This window comes from Pongo pygmaeus, chromosome 1 (assembly GCF_028885625.2).
Source record: "Pongo pygmaeus isolate AG05252 chromosome 1, NHGRI_mPonPyg2-v2.0_pri, whole genome shotgun sequence".
Lineage (NCBI taxonomy): Eukaryota > Metazoa > Chordata > Mammalia > Primates > Hominidae > Pongo > Pongo pygmaeus.
The window spans coordinates 121,062,962-121,084,770 of NC_072373.2; the positions used below are offsets into that span (position 1 = coordinate 121,062,962).

A 21,809-nucleotide genomic window follows, 5' to 3' on the forward strand; every position below is an offset into this window, starting at 1 on the left:
TTTTGGAATCATGCATTTCAAATCTTATTTCTTCTTTGCTACTCTCATAGGTTCAGAGCTGGCCCATAAAACACACTCATAGTGTGATTCAACTTCTGGCCCTGCACCTTCCCATCAGGATGTGAGGCAGCTCAATGGCCATTCTTACACTGAGACAGCCAGCAATAATTTCACTACTGTGCAGAAAAAATACCCAACACTTGGAAATAGATTATTTCACAGTATTTAACATTTTCCAAAAAAAATTTATTTTTAATTTTGGAGACAACGGTCGTGCCCAGGCTAGTCTCAAACTCTTGGCCTCAAGTGATCCTCCTGCCTCAGCTTCCCAAAGAGCTGGGATTACAGGCATGAGCCACTGCACATGGCTGACATTTTAGTAACATGCCAGAGAATTAAGCCTGTCTCACAGGCATATGGCTCTCTTGGGGATTGTAACTTTCTCTGAGTCACTCCCTACAAACAAGAGAGTCCAAACAGTTAACAACCCTGAGAAGTTAGAGGTTAACTCGTAGAATATTGATAAGGTGAGAACGTTTTTGTTTCTTGCTTGGTAGAGAAGATGCTCCAAATGTGCTCTTATTGCTCCATAGGTGGTTATTCAGTTATGTACATAATTCAGTGTTACCAGTCAGCTTGGGTGGCTGTAACAAAATACCACAGACTAGATGGCTTAAACAACAAAAAATTATTTTCTTACAGTTCAGGAGGCCAGAAGTGTGAGATCACGGAGCTGGACTTTTATACATCCACACCGGTCAGTCATTAGCAAAGCACTACCTAGGAAAATATAAATTTTCAGGCACTTCCCACTCTGTGCACATGGACAGAGCTGCTGTCTTCAGTCAGTTTAAATGGCTCACCGGGCCTGGAGGATTCACTTCCAACATGGCTCACTCACATGGCTGGCAAGACAAGGTGGTGCTGGCTGACAGCCTGGGATAGGGGGTGAGGGGGGATTGAGTTTTCTCCATGTGGGCCTCTCCGTGGGGCCCCTTAGTCGTCTTCACAGATTGTCATTTGGGTTCCAAGAGTGGATGCGTTAAAAAACAAAGTAGAAGCTGCCAGTTTCTTAAGTCCTAGGCCCAGAAACTGGCAGAGGTATTCTATTCATTGGTGAAATCACAAAACCCGTACAGATTCAAAAGGAAAAGAAATAGACCCCGTTTCTCTCAATAGGTGAGAAGGAATTCGTACATCTTAATCTGTTACAATCTTCCTTCTAGACACAAACTATTTACATTCCTCTTACATGGAATATACAATCACCCTCTTCTCAAGACCTCCAAATATTCCATCCTGTTAAGCATCAGGCTCAAGCTGGCATCCAGAATAACTTAAAAAATTTTGTCAGGCACGATGGCTCATGCCTGCAATCCCAGCACTTTGGGAGGCCGAGGCGGGCGGATCACTTGCGGTCAGGAGTTCGAGACCAGCCTGGCCAACATAGTGAAACCCTGTCTCTACTAAAAATACAAAAACTAGCTGGGCATGGTAGTGCGTGACTGTAATCCCAGCTGCTCATGAGGCTGAGGCAGGAGAATCGCTTGAACCTGGGAAGTGGAGGTTGCAGTGAGCCGAGATCACGCCACTGCACTCCAGCCTGGGTGACAGAACTAGACTCCGTTTTAAAATATTAAAAAATATTTTAAATTTTGAAATTAATTTTTTTAAGACATGGTCTCACTCTGTTGCCCAGGGAGTGCAGTGACATGATCACAGCTCACTGCAGCCTCAAACTCCCAGGCTCAAGCGATCCTCCTGCCTCAGCCTCCTGAGTACCTAGGAGTACAGGCGCCTGCCAGCATGGCCAGATAATGTTTTTTTTCTTTGTAGAGACAGGTCTTGCTATGTTGCCCAGGCTGGTTTTGAACTCCTAGCCTCAAGCCATCCTCCTGCCTCAGCCTCCCAAACTGTTGGGATTACAGTCATGAGCCACCTCACTCAGCCCAGGATAACTCTTGATTACCTATTGTGTGCCAGACACCTACACCTGCTGGACTGTAAAAGCTATGAAAGGATCTTTATCTGTCTTTTTAATTCAAACAAGTACTTGATCCACAATAAATACTCTATACACATTTACCAAATAAGTAATCATTTCTCATTTTTTAACTTAAAAAAAACCCCTAACACTCAGAGAGGATGTCAAGTTCCAAAGGTTATGCAGTAATAGTAAAATCAGGATTTAAGGCCTATTTGACTTAAAATCCACTCTAAAACACGTTACATGGTCTATACCTTTCCTTCGTACTTTGTGTACGAAGGAAAGATGAGTTATATTGACAAAATGAGATGACAAAGGCTAAGCTATTAGCTGTGGGAAGGAACAGATGGTAGATGACAGCTTGAAGAGGTCAAAATTTGGTGATTGTCCAAGTGTGGGAAGGACAGAAGTGGATAGAGCCAAGGATGATTTTTCAGACTCTAATAAGAGTAGGAGGCCAGGAGAATGATGAAATAGGCAAATTTGGAGAGGGAACTGGACATGAGGAGCTGAAGTTGATAAATGGGCTAACCAGCAGGGGAGGCAAAAACCCTAGATCCAGGAATGCTGTATAGATAATAGCTTTTACATTTTCCTTAAAATTTTTGAAACTGTGGTAAATATACATAAAACCACTTTAACAATTTTTAAGTTCAGTGGCATTCAGTGCAACCATCCTATCTACAAAACTTCTCCATCACCCATTAAACAACTCTGAATTCCCTCCTCCTCTCAGCCCGTAGCAACCAACATTCTACTTTGTCTCTATGAATTTGGCTACTCTAGGTACCTGATATAAATTGAATCATGCAGTATTCGTCCTTCTGTGACTGATTATATATCACTCAGCATAATGTCATCAAGATTCATCCATATGGCAGCAAATGTTAGAATTTCACTCCTTTTAAAGGTTGATTTTCCTGAAACTCTGGAAAAATAAAAGCTGAACATTCCATTGTATGTATATCACATTTTGTTTATTCATCCTTTAATGGACATTCGGGTTGTTTCCACAATTTGGCTACTGTGAATTATGCTGTTACGAACTTTGGTGTACAAATACCTGTTTGAATTCCTGCTTTGAGTATATACCCAGAAGTGAATTTATTATTTACTCTTAAACATTCTATTTTAAATTACATCCTGTAGTAAGGTGTACACTCCTTTAATGAAGTCTGCTAAAACTAGTTTCCCCAAGTCAACAGGAACCTCTCAAACTGTAATGTGAATTTATCATTGAGTGCTTTTTCTTTTTAGACATGGTCTGGTTCTGTCGCCCAGACTGGAGTGCAGTGGTGCAATCATAGCTCACTGCAGGCTCAGATTCCTGGGCTCAAGTGATCCTCCGGCCTCAGCCTCCCAAACAGTTGGGACCACAGGCAGGCACCACCATGCCCAGCTAATTTCTTTTTTTTGGTAGAGACGGGGTCTCACACTCCTGGGCTCAAGTGATCCCCCAAAGTGCTAGGATTACAGGCGGGAACCACGGCGCCGGGCCTTATAATCGAATTTTTGAAGCTTATTGTTAGTTATGTACTTCTTTACCTATGACACTAGACTCCCCAAAATGCTAAAAACAAGATTGGTGTAATTTATCATTGTGTTACCCTTAAGCTGTTAGCATAGTGCTTTGCATATAGTAGGTGTTAAATGTTTGAAAATACAGTTCCAATATATCATTTATGGCATATTAATAGGCTATTAATTCAGTAGCAAAAACACCAGCTTTTGCATCTTTTAAAATATGTCAATCTTTTTTCCCTAAAGAAGGCAGCTTTGTCCCTCCCCTCACTCCCCTAATACTCTTCCATCATACACAGGAAAGAAAGTACTTATACACATTAAGTAGAGTCTCCAGAGGGAAGGATGGCAGGATACAATAACTTTTCCAAGAGATCTGACAGTTCTATCCACAACACTCGGGGAAAACTATTTCGGGGGTCGGGTGGCGGTGGAGAGGGGGCGGTGGGAGCGGAAAGAACGTTTTTCTGAGCGCAGGTGTCACTGGGCCAACTTCACCCAGCCTACATTCCTTTAAGGCTCCCGTGGACTGCTCTGGGATGAAAGCAGAGACTGACTGGGACTCCAGCCGCCGGCCGCCTCGCGTGGAGCCTTGCTGCTCCTCTTGCTGCCTTCCGCTGGCCAGGACCGTTTTTAGGCCTTTGCCATGCCTCGGGAGCGCCATGAACCCAACAGCCGCCCAAGCCGCCCGCCGGCTCGCGGTCTGCGGACGCGCTCGGAGTTGGCGGCCTCCGCCAACAGCTGCCGTACCGTGCGGGGTCGCAGCCGCACGCTAGCGGAGTCAACGGCGCGGCAGGCGCAGGGGTCCTCGCCAAGGTTCGGACGAGGACCTTGAAAATGGCTTCCGGGCATGCGCCACAGCGGCCGTTACGAGACGCAGAACCGACGCCTCGGAGCCGAGAGCCTAGAGAAACGGAGCTCGGCGCACCATGAGGCTCCCGCGGCCCAAGGCCGACAGTGAGAGCGCACGAGGTTGGCGAGCGTCGCGAGGAAGCCCAGGCGCAGGTGACGGCGCCAGCGTAGCCGCGGCGGTAGCGTCACGCAGCGAGGCCGTGCGTACGAGGGCGTGAGGGCGGTGCTGAGTTGAGGACGCCGGCGGCTCCGCGACGAGCTTTGCTTTTTCGGTTGGGCATACTTCTTGCCGCAAGGTGATGGAAGCGACGGCCTGTACAAAGACAGAAGCGTTGGTTTCAGTGAGCAGGGTTGCGTAATACAGGTTGGTGACTAACATGTTGCCTAGATTCCAGACTAAAGTCTAGTTGTTGGAGACTCGTGCGATAGAGAACCAAAATTTAAATTCAAGTTCGTGAGTGAATTGGATAGATGTTGGAGCATCTCTAGTTTATCAAGGACACTTTTTCCCCCTCGAAATTTCATTTTGACGATGTGTGGAAACATTTTTGAAAAAATTTGAAGTTGAGGGTCTTAGCAATGAAATCAGCAGAACTCCTAAGATTGCTCCGTTTGTATCTAATTGAACTATTCATGATGGTAAAGGGAAAGGATGGCTGTTTTCGCTCTTAGTAGGGTTTGACGTAGTGAAAAGTTACGCTTTCTGAGCCTGTTTGCGAATGTCTGAAAAAACACTGGATACATTCTGTGGATTAAATGGTAGTCCACATTTAATCCACAGACTGGCCACTGTGAATAATGCTATGAACTTCGGTGTATAAATGTCTGTTCGAGTCCTGCTTTCGTGTTTTTTTGTTTTTTTTTTTTTTGAGTACCCAGAGGTGAATTCATTATTTACTTTTAAGCGTTCTATTTAAATTATATACTGTAGTAAGGAGTAAGAAAGAGGCTTTCGTTCTTCCCTACTGAACTAGGCAGCTATTTCCTTCAGGCATTGCTTTACAAAAACGGTTTTGTATTTATTACAGCTGAGTCAGTGCTGATTCTCTCAAATAGAGCCTGAAGGATAAATCTTCATTTTTGTTTCAACAAAACTTGGAAACAAAATGGAAGAAAATAATCTACAGGTAATGCCACCCTTTTTAGCTGCGTATTTGACTCTTAAGAATTATCACCTGGATGTATTGTGAGATAATTGCAAGCAAAATTGATCACATTTAGGTCCTAGCATTTCCTGTGGTGTTGGTTGAGGTAAACAAGGGTATACATAGATGAAAGAGTCACATTTGGTGTACATAAGTGAAATAAATGTTTTTACTTTTATCACTAGATTTTAAAGTAGCAAAATCTATTTTAAAAACACTCTTAAGTAGTGTTCCCCAATGTGGTCGTGCGTATGGATCACCTGGGGATTTTGTTAAGCTGCAGATTCTGTTTAAGGAGGTCTAGGGTGAGGCCCAAGCTTTTGTGTTTCTAAAGTTTCTAGGTGAAGATGCCACTGGTTTGGAAACCACATTGGGAGTGTCTAGGGTGTAGCTCCCTGCTGTCCAATAGCTACACATGGCAAGTGGGCACTTGAAATGTGGCTAGTGGAACTGAGGAACTGAACTTTAACTTTTTTTTTTAGACAGGGTCTTGCTCTGTTGCCCAGGCTGGAATGCACTGGCCCAGTCACGGTTAACTGCAGTGCTGACCACCTGGGCTCATAACTTCATTTTTAATTTTAAGTTTAAAATTGGATATTTGATTACATTATTGGAAAAAAGTATGTTTGGAATAACTTGGGTATGTGAATGTATATTTTAAATGTAAAGTTTTAAAATCCAATACAGACAAGTATTTCTGATGAAAGTTTTGGAACTGAGATACAGAAGTACAAAATCCGTAGCACACTGGATTTTGAAGACTTAATGTGAAAAACAAGAATCTAAAATCTCTTATATTGATTTTATGTAGAAATTATATTTTCGATATATTGGGTTAAATATTCTAATTCCAATTATAATTTCAATCCTTGGGCTACAAGAAAGTTGCCTACTTGTATTTTATCTATTGGACAGTGCTACACCAGATATCAAATACCTTTTGGACTACTTTTATAATACTGCTGTATAGGAATAGTAACAGCTATTACAGATTAATCTTATAAATTGTTTTTTCTTGGGGTCATGTTAAAGAAAAAATTAGTCTGACTTTATTGAGGACTGTTGCAGTAAGAACATTGCAAAGATGAAGAATTTGACCAGATAGGGTGATCAGATATCAGGGGTAGAAGATTCTGTCTAAACTGACTTAGAAGTATTCTTATTAAAACTGGGCTAGGCAGCCCACAGATAGGATTGGGGCCAGAGTTGAGGTCTATTCAAGAAGATGGCTCAGAGGAACCTGACTGAAGTTTGGTCAGGGAGAGAGTCTTTTGCTGGCATGGTGGAATGTTCCTACAGATGCCCAACTACTCAGGAGGCCGAGGCAGGGGGATTGCTTGAGCCCAGGAATTTTAAACCAGCCAGGGCAATATAGCGAGATCCTATCTCTCTTAAAAAGAGAGTGTTGGCCGGGTGTGGTGGCTCATGCCTGTAATCCCAGCACTTTGGGAGGCCGAGGCGGGTGGATCACGAGGTCAGGGGTTCAAGAAGAGCCTGGCCAACATGGTGAAACCCATCACTACTAAATACAAAAATTAGCCAGGCATGGTGGTGCATGCCTGTAATGTAATCCCAGCTACTTGGGAGGCTGAGGCAGGAGAATTGCTTGAATTGAGGGAGGCGGAGGTTGCAGTGAGCTGAGATCGTGCCGCTGCACTCCAGCCTGGGTGACAGAGCAAGACTCCGTCTTGGGAAAAAAAAATGTATATATATATATATATATAGTCAGTCATTATAAATATTTTCCAGCCTCCTGCCTACTTGGACCACAGGCTTTGGCAACTCACTCCACAAAAGGTCCCTTACGGTTAGGAGTCATCTAATTGTTTTCATTGAATACATTCATTAGTAATGTTCCCTTCAGCTGAAACTAAGCTATAGGGATTATACAGCTAGATTCTCACTCGTTAAAAGGCATGAGAGGATGCTTACATGAACTGTGGAGGAAATGCAGTGCTACCTAATGATTTTAGGACAAAGGGTATGTGAAGGCCAGTGTGTTTTTCAAAGTGATTGGGGGAAATAAAGGTTTTTTTTTTTTTTGCCCCTTATTTAATTTCTGAAGTCGTGCATGATTTAGAACCTGTCTTTTTTTGTTTGTGAACTTCAGTGCAGTAGTGTGGTTGACGGTAATTTTGAAGAAGTTCCCAGGGAGACGGCAATTCAGTTTAAACCTCCACTATACAGACAGCGGTACCAGTTTGTTAAAAATTTAGTGGATCAACATGAGCCTAAGAAGGTAGGTATTTCTCTTTCCAAACATTTAATTATTAAGACTAGTAGACTAGTCTTATGAGGTGTTTTGTCAAATGGATTAGTATGGAGAGACTTTTCACAGGGGTTATTGCGATAGGGAGAATGCCATAACCACAAGATCTGCAAGTGTCTCAAGAGTTAAGCAAAAGGGGTTTTTCTTTTACTGGAGAAGTGAACAAAGCTAGAAACTAGGGAGGTGGGATGAAAGGGTGGTTTGAAAGGACAGTAGAATGGGGAGCCTTAAGGAGGGGGCTGTTTTCTCAGGCTACAGTGCAGGGCCCTGGGGGAAGAAGAAAAGTTTGAATAAAGTATGGTTAAAAAAGGAATTTTCTTCCCATTGATCAGTGGGGACAAGTATTCATGATAATCATTTGAGGCAAAGAATGGAAACACAAGGAATCTTATCTAAGTTTTATGGAGGAGGGTGGTTTTTTGCAGTGAGCCCTTTCCTGGAACACAAAGCACAGGTGGATTCCTTTAGCAGATGCCAGAAACACAGGGCTCAGACAGAATTCAGCATTGTCAGGTTCAAATGTGAAGAAAATCTTAAGATTTTGTAGTTGGATGTGATCTTGTAGGTACCGTATTTCTAGAGCATTTAGTTAGAATATCGGACAAACTGGTATTGTAGCCACAGGTATTGTGGTTCTTTTAAAATTAGATGCTAATGGGCCGGGTGTGATGGTTTACACCTGCAATTCCGGCACTTTGGGAGGCTGAGGCAGGTGGATAGCTTGAGACCAGCCTGGCACCATAGTGAGACCCTGTGTCTACAAAAAATAAAATTAGCTGGGCATGGTGGTGCGTGCCTATAGTCCCAGCTACTCAGGAGGCTGAGGTAGGAGGATCCCTTGAGCCCAGGAAGTTGAGGCTGCAGTGAGCTGTTATCACCTGCACTCCAGCCTGGGCAACAGAGCAAGATCCCGTCTCAAAAAGAAAATTAGATCATAGTGAGCCTACTCGGTTAACTTCAGAGTAAAGTCATAATTGCATACAATCTACATCCATCCATCCATACCTGGTTACTATACTAATGGATTGGATGTGAATTTGATGCTGGTAAGGTGAATTTCTAGATGAAAGCTTTCTTTTTCTGCTTGATGTTGAAGACTCAGTGAAGATTGCTGTGTGTGAAGGTTGCCCTTAACTGCACCACTACTGTTTCTACAGTTGAACACAAAGGTGCAGGTATTAGTTTATATCTTTGTAGCCATCTAGGCATGTGTATTCAGGTAAAGCATCTAAAATTGGCTTTTTGGCAGCTCAAAGTTCAGTATGGAATTTCAGATGGTTTGAGGTAATTGTTTAATTAAATGAATGTGTGAGGGGTGAAAGCTAAGTTTTAGAAAGCTTTGTTTGCTGAAATATGCTGAGAATATTTGACTTCAGATTCTGATTCTGAATGGGAAAACTGTGTGTACGTAATTGTTTCTCATTAGTTCAATATAGACAATAACAGTTGTTCTGGAATAGGAATGGACCTTTCTATTTTACTATGATCAAATAGAAAGTTGCCTGTGGGCTTATAAAGTCTCAGGTTAATTTGTTTGTGTGTGTGTGTGTGTGTGTGTGTGTGTGTGTGTAGAATCTTCTGCCAAAAAGATCCTTCCATATAATACTTTTATTATTTTATTACTGATATATACTACACTCTCCTCAAAAAAAAGTTTTTGATCATACTTCTCTGGCTATAAATGTCTTTGAAATAACATTCTATCTCATCTACAGGTTGCAGACCTGGGATGTGGTGATACTTCACTCTTAAGGCTGCTAAAAGTCAATCCATGCATTGAATTGCTTGTTGGAGTAGATATTAATGAGGATAAATTACGATGGAGAGGGTAATACTTAGTTTCTGAAAGAATTATGCATTAATCTAAAACTAATGGCATTATTGAGTTTAGAGAAAGTGTTGATTTTATATTTGTTTTAAAAGATTGGGGCTATTAGGGATCTTCAACTCACTGAATAATCAGGCTTTGCCATAACACTAAAAATACCTGCATTTTATTGCTACCAACTTAAAGAATAGCCTCAATTAAATGATTATAATAGTAAAAGCATTGCAAATTAAAATCCAGATAGCAAAATCTCATCACTTTAATGCTGGACATTATGATAATTTATAGCAGAGGATTTAAAATGCCCCAGAACACTGAGGCCAAGGCGCCAGGCCACCGCCTCCATTTTGAACCATAGCATTTCTCCTATCTCTTGTGTATATAGTATATATACATTAGATTTCCACAGATTGCTTCAAGAATATTCTTTTTCTAAAGAACAAAAATCTCAAAATCACTGAATCAAAGTAAGCTGGAAAAGCAAAAATATTACAAATGAAAACAATATAACAATATTAAATATTCAAAGTCTTTTTTTCATTGGCCAGTAACTTCCCACTGTGAGAGGAAGTTTCCCCATGACCTGGTGTTTAATATATCAAGACAAGGAAAACAGGCCATGTCAGACTTATATCAATAGAGGTAGAAGATAATTATCGGAGGATCTGAGTTCTGTAGCTGGTGAGAATTTTTAAATAGATCGTGTTCAGAAAGTTTCTTCAATAATTATTTTGCAGGGATTCGTTAGCTCCTTTCATGGGAGATTTTCTGAAACCTCGGGATCTGAATTTGACCATCACATTGTATCATGGCTCCGTTGTGGAGAGAGACTCTCGTTTGCTTGGATTTGACTTGATAACATGTATTGAATTGTAAGTTTTAAACTGATATACTGTATAACTGTTCATTTGAAAAACCTGAATAAGTCTCAGTGATCTTAGTGTCCTAAATATTTAGGTCTTGATTATTGTAAGGAAAACTGCTCATTGGTTGGGAATATCTTTTTACTCTGCTTTTCCAACATTTTACTTAGAAATTTCAAGTATACAGATAAATTGCCATAAATACATAGTACCAAGAATACCTATACCCCCCTTTATCCAGATGTTAACATCTCACTTTTTAAATCATTTGTGCATTGCACCCTCCCTCTCCTGTTCACCCCTCCTCCATCTCCCTTTAGAGTTATTTTTTTTTTCTGAATCAATTAAGGGTATACACATGGCCCTTTGCCTCTACTAAAAAATTCAGTTTAAAAGTTGGAGGCCTCACACTACTTGACTTGAAAATGTACTACAAAGCAGTAGTAATAAAAACATCGTGGTTCTGGTATAAAAACAGAGACATAGACCAATAGAACAGAATAGAGAGAACCCAGAAATAAATCCATGCATTTACAGCCAACTGATTTCAACAAAGACACCAAGAACATACATTGGCAAAAGGACACCCTCTTCAATAAATGGTACTGGGAAAACTGCATATCCATATGCAGAATGAAATTAGATTCCTATCTCTCACTGTATACAAGCGTCAACTCAAGATGGATTAAAGAGTTAATTGCAGACCTAAAGCTATGAAAGTACTGGAAGAAAACAGGAAATGCTTCAGGACATTGGTCTAGGCAAAGATTTTGAGTAAGACTACAAAAGCACAGGCTACAAACAGAAATACACAAATGGGAATATATGAAACTGAAAGGTTTCTGCGCAGCAAAGAATAGAGTGAACAGAACCTATAGAATGGGAGAAAATACTTGCAAAGTATTCATCAAGGGATTAATATCTAGAATATACAAGAATCTCAACAGCAAAAAAACCCCAAATAATTAAAAAATGGGCAAAGGACCTGAATAGATATTTCTCAAAAGACATACAGATGGTTAACAAGTAGATGAAAAAATGCTCAACATCACTAGTCATCAGGGAAATGCGACTCAACCACAGTGAGATATCTCACCCCATTTAGAATGGCTGTTATTAAAAAGACAGTAAATGCTGGCAAGGATGCAGAGAAAGGGAACTCATATAAATTGGTGTGAATGTAAATTAGTACAGCCGTTACGGAAAACAGTGTGGAGGTTTTTCAAAAAACTGAAAATAGAACTGCCATGTGATCTAGCAATTCCACTACTGGGTATTTATCCAAAGGAAAGAAATCAGTTATATTGAAGAGAGATCTGCACCCCAATGTTTATTACAGCACAGTAGCCAGGATATGGAATCTACCTAAATGTCCATCAGTAGATGAATGGATAAAGAAAATGTGGTATTTAGGCTGGACGTGGTGGCTCACACCTGTAATCCCAGCACTTTGGGAGGCCGAGGCAGGTGGATCACCTGAGGTCAGGAGTTCAAGACCAGCCTGGCCAACATGGTGAAACCCCGTCTCTAGTAAAAATACAAAAAAAATAGCTGGGCGTGATGGTGGGCCCCTGTAATCCCAGTTACTTGGGAGGCTGAGGCAAGAGAATCACTTGAACCTGGGAGGCGGAGGTTGCAGGAAGCCAAGATCGCACCATTGCACTCCAGCCTGGGCAACAAGCAAAACTCTGTCTCAAAAAAAAAAAAAAAAAAAAAAAAGTGATATACATGCACAATGGAATACTATTTAGCCCTAAAAAGGAATGAAATTGTCATGGATGAACCTGGAGGGCATTAAGTGAAATAAGTCAGGCACAGAAAGATAAATACCACATGTTCTCATATCTGGGAGCCTAAAAAATTAGCTTAAATTTAAGTAGAGAGAAGAATTATTATTGGCTGGGAAGGGTAGCAAGGAGGAGAGGATAGGGAGTGATTGGTTAATGGATATAAAATTACAGCTAGATACAGTTTTATTGTTCTATAGCACTGTAGGGTGAATATAGTTAACAGTTGTGTATTTTCAAAGAGCTAGAAGAGGATTTTGAATGTTCTTAGCATGAAGAAATGATAAATGTTTGAGGCGATGGAGATCCTCATTACTGTGACTTGATCATTACCCATTGTCTACATGTATCAAACTATCACTCTGCATCCTGTAAATATGTACATTTCAGCTTATTTCCAAGGCAAGGGGTATTATGTAACCAGTTCCCTGTCCCCCGTTTTTTAATAAGAATATTTTTTCATTTTGGGCTCCCATTGATTAGATTCAGCTTCTGCATCTTTGGAATACTGCGGAATGCCACAGAAGTTATTTGGGTCCTTCTCGTGGCCTCCCATCTGGAAGCACATAATGTCTATCTGTCCCTCCTTGATAATATTAATTTTGATTCCCCCTCTCCTGCCCCCTGGTCAAGGTGTTTGCTCCGCTGTGTAATTACTGTTTTGATTTTGCCTTTTTCTCTCACGACTAATAGGGAGACATACTGAGGCCATGCAGATACATTGTCACACATTCGTATTTCCCCCTAGATTTAGCATCATCAGTGATTCTTGTCTGACCCAATGTTTATGACAGTGGCGGCAAATGATGTTTACTGTGATTCCAGTGCCACCTCTGGACATTGACCAGCCAACCCTTGGCATTCTACCAGGAGTAGGAGCCCTCCCTCTCCCCACTTACTTATTTATTTATCAGTAAGTGAACTAATGAATTTTTACTTTTTGATGGTTTGTGATTTATTACTGCACTTACTTTCTTCTTCAAATTGTCCCAGGGTTGGCTAGTGGGGGCCCCCATTGAGCTGGCTCATGAGTCTTGAGATAGTTCTCATTTTTGTGAGTATTCTCTGACATCCCAGATGTGCCAGGCCTCTCCTAATTTTCCTTCTCTGGTCCTGGAATAACTTACTTCTCAAAAGAGCTCTGTTTCTTTTAAATGGGGATTGATATTTAGGAACCCAAGATAGGTGCTTCTTAATGACTTTTAATAGTTAAGGGGCTTGCTCCGTGGTCAGTTTGCCTGGTTGTGTGTTCAGGTTGATTTCTCGTTTTTATTTATGTATGTATTTATGCTTGTATGTATGCATTTATGTATTTTGAGACAGGGTCTCACTCTGTCACCCAGGCTGGAGTGTAGTGGCACGATCTTGGCTCACTACACCCTCCACCTCCCAGGTTCAAGTGATTCTCTTGCCTCAGTCACCTGAGTAGCTGGGATTACAGGCACGCGCCACCATGCCCAGCTAATTTTTGTATTTTTAGTAGAGATGAGGTTTCGCTATGTTGGCCAGACTGGTCTCAAACTCCTGGCCTCATGTGATCTGCCTGCCTCGGCCTCCCCAAGTGCTGGGATTACAGGCGTGAGCCACTGTGCCTGGCCTGATTTCTAATTTTTGGTAATATGTACTGCTCTTCCAAAGCAGAGAGTTTACTTTGTATTTTTTTGTATTTTCTATTGCCTGGAACATATTAGTTATAGGAAACAAAATTGAATGAAGAACAAAAGAGCCATATATCAAGTTTAGAACAGCAACACTGGCAATGAGAAAATCTACTCATAGGTATTTTGGTCTCATCATTCATACTTAAATATATCCAGTTTGTCCTCCTTAAAGTTAGTGTTTCGGTTTCCCGTGTACCTCTTCTATTATTTTTATTTTTATTGTGGTAAAATACACATAACAGAATTTTCCATGTCAGCCATTTTAAGTGTACAGTTCAGTGGCATTAAATACATTAACATTGTTGTGCTGCCACACTACCATCCATCCACAGAACTTTTTGTCTTGCAAAACCAAAACAATTACCAACCTGTTAACAACTCCTGGTTCCTGCCTCCCAGTAGCCACTGTTCTATTTTCTGTCTCTATCAGTGGAATCAGGCATTATTTGTCCTTTTGTGACTGGCTTATGCCGCCTCTCATAATATCTTCAAGGTTCACCCATATGCTGTAGCATGTGTCAGAAATTCCTTCTTTTTAGGGCTGAATCATCCATGGTATATGTATATACCATAGGCTGTTTTTGTATTTATCTGTTGATAGACACTTGGGTTGCTTCCACTTTTTGGCTATTGTAAAAAATGCCATTCTGAACATGGTATACAAATATCCATTTGTGCTCTGCTTTCAATTATTTTGGGTATATATCCAGAAATGGAAATGCTGGATCATATGGTAATTCTATTTTTAATTTTTTGAGAAACTACCATACTGTTTTATATTGTTTTCTGTAACAGCTGCACCATTTCACATTCACATTATGGACCAACCACTGACTGGTCCATGAATGGCAGTGGCTTGGCTCCTTGAAGTCACTAGGAACCAAATTCCTGTGTCTTGTTCTACAGTCCCCTGGAGTGTTAAACCTATCTGTGGTCATAGCTGGGTCACAGACATATTCTCCCAGTTAATAGGAGAGGGGAAAATCACAGAGGCATGTATGCTAACTATTTTAAGACCCAGAAGGGGAAAACATCTCTTCCATTCATCCTCTGTTTGTGAGAACTTAGGCTTGTGGTCACACCTGGCTGCAAAGGAGGCTGGAAATGGATCTTGTAACTGGGCAGCCATATGCCTGTGACAACTCTTACTATGGAGGGAGAATAGGGTAGAGTTTGGTGGACAGTTAGCAGCATCCACCACAGAAGTCCTTGCCAAACTGCCCTCCTTAGAAGTTGTACTGATTCACATGCCTATTGCTCATGTAGGAGGGTTTATTTTCCTACCCCTTCACCATGTGACTTTTCCAGTGTTGTCTTATCCTACTTGATCTTTGACAGTCTGATAGGAGGAAAGTAATCTCAGTGTAGTTTCAACTTATATTTTTCCTGTATTACATTTTCACCTGTTCCAGAGTTCAGAGCACTTCTCTGAACTATGTGTTTTTTATTAATTTTTCTTATTGGATTGTTAGTATTTTTCTTACTAATTCATATGCTTTCTTTTTATGTTAGGGGAATTATCCTGGTAACTATGATACACATAGCAGATACTTACCCCTACTTTGTATTTTGACTTTATTTTTAATGCCTTAAAAAAATAACATGTAAAGTTGATGATTTTTAGGGGGTATAGTTGTGTGAATTTGAACACACATAGTTTAATGTACCCATTACTATGGTCAGGGTACGGAACAGCCCATCACCCCAAACATCTATTTTGTACTACTCCTTTGCGGTCATCTTCTTCTATTTTCCATCACTATGGTTTTGTCCTTTTGAGAATATATGACAATAGAATCATACAGTTTGTAACTTTTTTTTTTTTTTTTTTTTTTGAGATGCAGTCTCTATCGCCCAGGCTGGAGTGCATGGAGTGCAGTGGCGCAACCTCGGCTCACCACAACCTCCGCCTCCCAGGTTCAAGCCATTCTCCAGCCTCAGCCTCCCGAGTAGCTGGGATTACAGAAGTGTGCCACTACGCCTGGCTAACTTTTGTATTTTGAGTAGAGACGGGGTTTCACCATGTTGGCCAGGCTGGTCTTGAACTCCTGACCTCATGATCCACCCACCTCGGCTTCCCAAAGTGCTGGGATTATAGGCGTGAGCCACTGCACCTGGCCACAGTTTGTAACCTTTGAGACAATCTTCATTCACTTTGTGATGGCTTTGAGAGTTATCTAAGTTCTTCTGTGTGTCAGTAGTTGGTCCCTCACAATTTCTGAGTAGTAGTCCATTGTATGGAAGTGCCACCTTTTATTCTTTATCCATTTAAAGATATTTGGATTGTTTCCAGCTTGGGGTGATTATGAATAGAATGATTATAAACATTCACATATAGGTTTTGTGCAAAGATAAATTTCTCTTCATTTGTGAGTGGGATTACTGGGTAGGTCATAGGTTTAAGAGTGTGTGTATGTTTTGCTTTTACAAATTTCCCTCTGACCTGGGCATGGTGGCTCACACCTCTAATCCCAGAACTTTGGGAGGCTGAGGTGGGCAGATCAGCTGAGGTCAGGAGTTGAAGACTAGCCTGGCCAACATGATGAAACCCCGTCTCTACTAAAAATACAAAAAATTAGCTAGGGGTGGTGGTGAGTGCCTGTAATCCCAGGGACTCAGGAGGCTGAGGCAGGAGAATCACTTGAATCCAGGAGGTGGAGGTTGCAGTGAGCCGAAATCATGCTATTGTACTCCAGTCTGGGCGACAAGAGCAAGACTCCGTCTCAAAAAAGAAAAAAAAATGTCCTCTATATTTCCTTGCATCTGCTCATTTTGCGTTTCATTTGCTGTGTTTTCCTAACTTCTTGAAATAAATACTCAGCTCATTTACTTTCAGCTTTTCTTATTTTCTAGTGTGTGGTAAAGCAATAACTTTCCCTCTATGTTGTAACCACAAGTTGTGGTTATGATAGGTAGTATTTGCACTGGTGATGCAAAGAAGCCAAGTAGAATAAGAAGACTCAAGAAATGGCTAGATTTGGCAGCTTGGAGACCGTTACTGACTAGTGAAACAGGTCATCAGTTCACCTTCAGTGCTTCTCCCTGTAACTGGATGGAAGGTCATGATGCTTCTGCCCATCACCATCCTGCTGAGAAATAGAGGCCCAGTGGTGATATGGGGATGTCCTTGCAGCCTGGGGAAGGAGATTGTCTCTCTACAGCTTACTCAATATGGCTCCTAATTTTCTTTTTTTTTTTTTTTTTTGAGACGGATTCTTGCACTGTCGCCTGGGCTGGAGTGCAGTGGCGTGATCTCGGCTCACTGCAACCTCTGCCTCCTGGGTTCAAGCGATTCTTTTGCTTCAGCCTCCCGAGCAGCTGGGACTACAGGCGCCTGCCACCATACCTGGCTAATTTTTTGTATTTTTAGTAGAGATGGGGTTTCACCCTGTTGGCCAGGCTGGTCTTGAACCCCTGACCTTGTGATCTGCCCACCTTGGCCTCCCAAAGTGCTGGGATTACAGGCGTGAGCCACTGTGCCTGGCTGGCTCACAATTTTCTTGTGAATTGCATAGAAGCTCAGGCCTGTGTGAAGCATTTTTGTCAATGTCTAGTTTCCTTAGGACACACTGACTTAGATGGGATGGCAGCAAGACTTTGTCAGACCCGGTTTTGGTAACATTTAATTGTTATATAATTGCAAATTTACAGAAGTTGCAGCCATGGTCCAAGGAATTCTCATCTGTTCTTTACCTAGATTTACCACTTGTTTATATTTGTCCTATTTACTTTGTCTTTTTCCCTAAATATAATTTTCTATGTGTATTTTTTATCTGAACCATCTCAGAGTAGGTTGGATACACTGTGTCCTGTTACCCCTAGATACCTTGGTATATATATTCTAAGAACAAAGACTTCTTACCATAACCATGTAACTCTATCAGGAAATTGAACATTGATACAGTACGATTACCTAATCTAAGTCCACATTCAGCATTCATCATTTGTTCCAGTAATGTCTTTCTATAGCTATTTTAAAATTTAGCCATAATTTAAAATGGCCCAAGATCACACAATGCATTTGTCATGTTTGCCTGGGCTCCTTTAATCTGAAGCAGGTCTGTGCAGCCTTTCTGCCTGGTCCTGTTTGCCCTTGATATTTCTGAAGAATATGTGCTATTTTCTAGAATGTCCCTCTATCTGAGTGTCTCCTCATTATTAGATTCAGGGCATGCATTTTTGACAAGAATATCATAGAAGTGATTTTGTCCTCCTTGATGCATTATATCAGGGAGGTATAAGCTCAGAGACTTTTTTTTAGAGGTATTGATAATGAGGCCATAGAGCACAGCAAAGGACCTTAGTTGGGTAAGGGAGCATCATAGATGGAGTTGAGGGGTAGGAAAGGATGAGAATATATGAATAGTTGTTCTTTTTCCCCCTCCCCTCCCTTCCCTTCCCCTCTCTTCTCTCCTCTCTTCTCTCTCTCTCTCTCTCTTTCTGTCTCTCTTTCTCTCTCTTTCTTTCCTCTCTCTTTTCTTTTCTTTTCTTTCCTTCCTTCCTTCTTTCTTTTTCTTTCTATCTTTCTTGACTGAGTTTTGCTTGTCACCCAGGCTGGAGAGCAATGGTGCAATCTTGGCTTGCTGCAACCTCTGCCTCCTGGGTTCAAGCGATTCTCCCACCTCAGCCTCCCAAGTAGCTGGGATTACAGGCATGCACCACCACACCCAGCAAAATTTTGTATTTTTAGTAGAGACAAGGTTCCATCATGTTGGCCGGGCTGGTCTTTAACTCTTGACCTTGGGTGATCCATCCACCTTGGCCTCCCAAAGTGTTGGGATTACAGGCGTGAGCCACTGTGCCTGGCCCGAATAATTGTTCCTAGGTCATATAAGCATTATTACATATTCAAAGAAGGGAGAAATTGATATACAGATGGAAATTGTTTTTGATAAATTAGAAAAATAGGTGCAAGTGAAGCTAGATTTTATTATGTCTTTCTCATTAACCATTTTAGAATAGAACATTTGGATTCAGGTGATCTGGCCAGATTTCCTGAAGTGGTATTTGGGTACCTGTCTCCATCCATGATTGTCATCAGCACACCAAACTCTGAATTCAATCCCCTGTTTCCATCAGTGACCTTAAGAGATTCCGATCATAAATTTGAGTGGACCAGAATGGAGTTTCAGACCTGGTAAGTTCAGAAGGGTTTTTGTTTATTTGGGATCCTTTTGGAGTTTAAAATCTTAGGAAATAAATATTGATATACATACATTACCTAAATTGTTTTGTACTTTCTTCCAATAAAATTGATTCCAATGTGTGACTTAGTATGTAATAAGATCACAAAGGAACCATTGCATTTGGGCAAGTGTGGAAAGGGGGTGTGGTCACTGGGCACCTTTTATGTGAAGGCATCTGTAGTACTGGCATGGAGATGAGGAACAAATCAGAGGGAATGTTTGGGACAGTGAGAATGAGCCTCATGCCCCTCCCTGGGGTATCTCCTGAGGCTTAGTCATGTTTTCTGGTGTAATTGCAAACCCAAATGGGTAGTTGGGTTGAGCCCTTGTGGCCTCCTTGTCCACCCCTACACCCTGCCCATAATGTTCCTTTCCTCTTCCATATTCTTAGGGTAAATTGGAAACTGACACTATATCCTTGCCTTGACTTGTTTTAGAAATAAATACACAGGTGGTTAGGAATTTGTAACTTAGAAGTATTTATGTTCATTGTATTTTTCATGTTCTATTTTACTGCTGACCAGAAATGGTTCCTTATTTAACAGTAGCTCTACATTTAGAAAAATGATTGCTGTCCTTGTTTTGGTTTCAGGGCTTTATATGTGGCAAATCGCTATGATTACTCTGTGGAGTTTACTGGTGTAGGGGAACCACCAGCTGGAGCTGAGAATGTTGGATACTGTACCCAGATAGGAATCTTCCGGAAAAATGAAGGAAAGGCAACAGAATCATGTCTTTCAGAGCAGCATGATCAGCATGTTTATAAAGCTGTGAGTATTCTTTGTGAGATATCTATCAGGGCTAGAGGTACATTAGGATGGTTAACTTTTTTGGGGAGTAAGAATCCCCAAAGTAGAGATGAGTGTAAATGACCTTGCTTTGTGGTTCACTCTAGGAGAATTCTTCAGGCCCCATGACTACTGTCCGACTTAGCCTATGGTGTCCTTTGAGACTGCCTGGCCTTTTGGTGTGTTTCAAGGCATGTTAAAGGGAATGATCTGTTGGGGTTGTCTTAGAATACTTCAAAGTAGCTGGGTACAGTGGCTCACACCTGTGATCCTAGCATGTTGGGAGGCCAAGGTAGAAAGATTGCCTGAACCCAGGAGTTCGAGTGCAGCCTGGACAATGTAGTGAGATCTCCATCTCTACAAAAAAACACCCAGAATACTTCAAAGCAATAGTTGAGCAACCTCTTTTTGTAATCTGTTAGGATTATCCGTAGTAAAAAGGAAAGCCAGCAGCAGTTTCTCCCCAGCTTGGCTTAGGACATTACTCTTTGAGCCTACAAACTTCTCAGACCCTTTTGGTTTAAAGAGAGAAGAAGAAGAAACACATCCTCCCCATCCTCCCCATCTTTAAAAAATTTATTTAATTAGGGACAGGGTCTTGTTCTGTCACCCAGGCTGGAGTGCATTGGCACAATCATGGCCCACTGTAACCTTGAATTCCTGGGCACAAACGATCCTCCCACTTGAGCCTCCTGAGTAGCTAGGACTACAGGCGTGCACCACCATGCTCAGCATTTTTTTTTCTTCCCGTAGAGACAGGGTCTCACTATGTTGCCCAGGCTGGTCTTGAACTTCCATCCTCAAGCAATCCTCCTGCCCCACCTTCCTAAAATGCTGAGATTACAGGTTGTAAGCCACTGCCCTTACCCACATTTTCCCTTTTAACTGAACCATTTTTCATTTTTTTTGCCCTTGCCCCTGTAATATCAAGTAGAAATACTGGGTTCATGTGACTTGGTAGAAGCCTGGCTGGGAGATATTGGGCATTAGCATTAGAAAGCAAATCAGATAGTTAATTTCTATGTGCCAATGATTTGATTCCCATTATAATTGAGGCATTTACGATTAGTAGGATCTGACATATATTCAATATGTACGTTTGTACATATTGGCAAAAAAGTTATTGATGGCTTTGAAAATTTATATATATTTATATTATTATACACTTATAATAATAAGTGTTTTGTTTTTTCCCTTCAGGTTTTTACCACCTCATACCCGAGCTTACAGCAGGAAAGGTTCTTTAAACTTGTGTTGGTTAATGAGGTGTCCCAACAAGTGGAAAGCTTAAGAGTGAGCCACCTGCCAAGGCGGAAAGAACAGGCTGGGGAACGGGGTGATAAGCCCAAAGACATTGGCGGCTCAAAGGCCCCTGTCCCATGCTTTGGACCAGTCTTCACAGAGGTTGAGAAGGCCAAGATTGAGAACTCTCCTACACCCTTCTGTGTTGGAGATAAATTTTTCGTACCTCTGCAGAGACTCCTTGCGTATCCCAAGTTGAACCGTTTATGTGCTAATGAAGAGATGATGAGATCGGTCATTGCTGACTCAATTCCTCTGAGCAGTGATGGTTCTGCAGTGGTGGCTGACCTGCGTAATTATTTTGATGAACAGTTTGAGTTTTGAACCATGTTTATTTCCTGAAATTTCAGGGTCTCAGTGATAGTTGTGCTCACTTAGAATTTAGGTTTTTTTGTGTAATCCTAATTCAAGTCATGTTTTTAAAGTTTCACTGCAAAAGTCTATGTTCCAAGCCATTGGACAGACCTGCTTGACATATGGCCAGACTGTAGTGAGCCCTGAGAAAGATATTAGGGTTTAACTAAAAACAGGTGCTTTCCTTTGATCTTGGACTTTTTTGTTTTCTCAAGAATAAAGAAGTTGGATGTGGTAATATGTTAATTTTGAACTTACCTATATTT

General features: G+C 41.2%; 1 protein-coding gene across 5 annotated transcripts; it reads left to right on the plus strand.

Moving 5' to 3' along the window:
- The first annotated feature begins 2,950 nt into the window (after nt 1–2,950).
- HENMT1 (HEN methyltransferase 1) lies at nt 2,951–21,789 on the plus strand. 5 transcript variants are annotated; one of them, XM_054443101.2, is made up of 8 exons: nt 2,951–4,724; nt 5,389–5,487; nt 7,616–7,744; nt 9,490–9,602; nt 10,340–10,474; nt 18,871–19,050; nt 19,692–19,869; nt 21,088–21,789. In XM_054443101.2, exons 2-8 carry the CDS (start codon nt 5,467–5,469, stop codon nt 21,511–21,513), a joined length of 1,182 nt encoding a protein of 393 aa, XP_054299076.1. In that variant the 5' UTR covers nt 2,951–4,724; nt 5,389–5,466; the 3' UTR covers nt 21,514–21,789. The 5 variants fall into 5 exon arrangements, with proteins under 5 accessions (XP_054299076.1, XP_054296777.1, XP_054297468.1 ...); XM_054440802.1 differs by having other exon boundaries at nt 2,951–4,656; XM_054441493.1 differs by having other exon boundaries at nt 2,951–4,513.
- Nucleotides 21,790–21,809: the final 20 nt, after the last annotated feature.

Coding starts and splice junctions, on each gene's coding strand:
- HENMT1 (XM_054443101.2), top strand. CDS start 5,467: ATGGAAGAAAATAATCTACAG. Junction 5,488..7,615: donor TGGAAGAAAATAATCTACAG/GTAATGCCACCC, acceptor TGTGAACTTCAG/TGCAGTAGTGTGGTTGACGG. Junction 19,051..19,691: donor AGAATGGAGTTTCAGACCTG/GTAAGTTCAGAA, acceptor TTTTGGTTTCAG/GGCTTTATATGTGGCAAATC.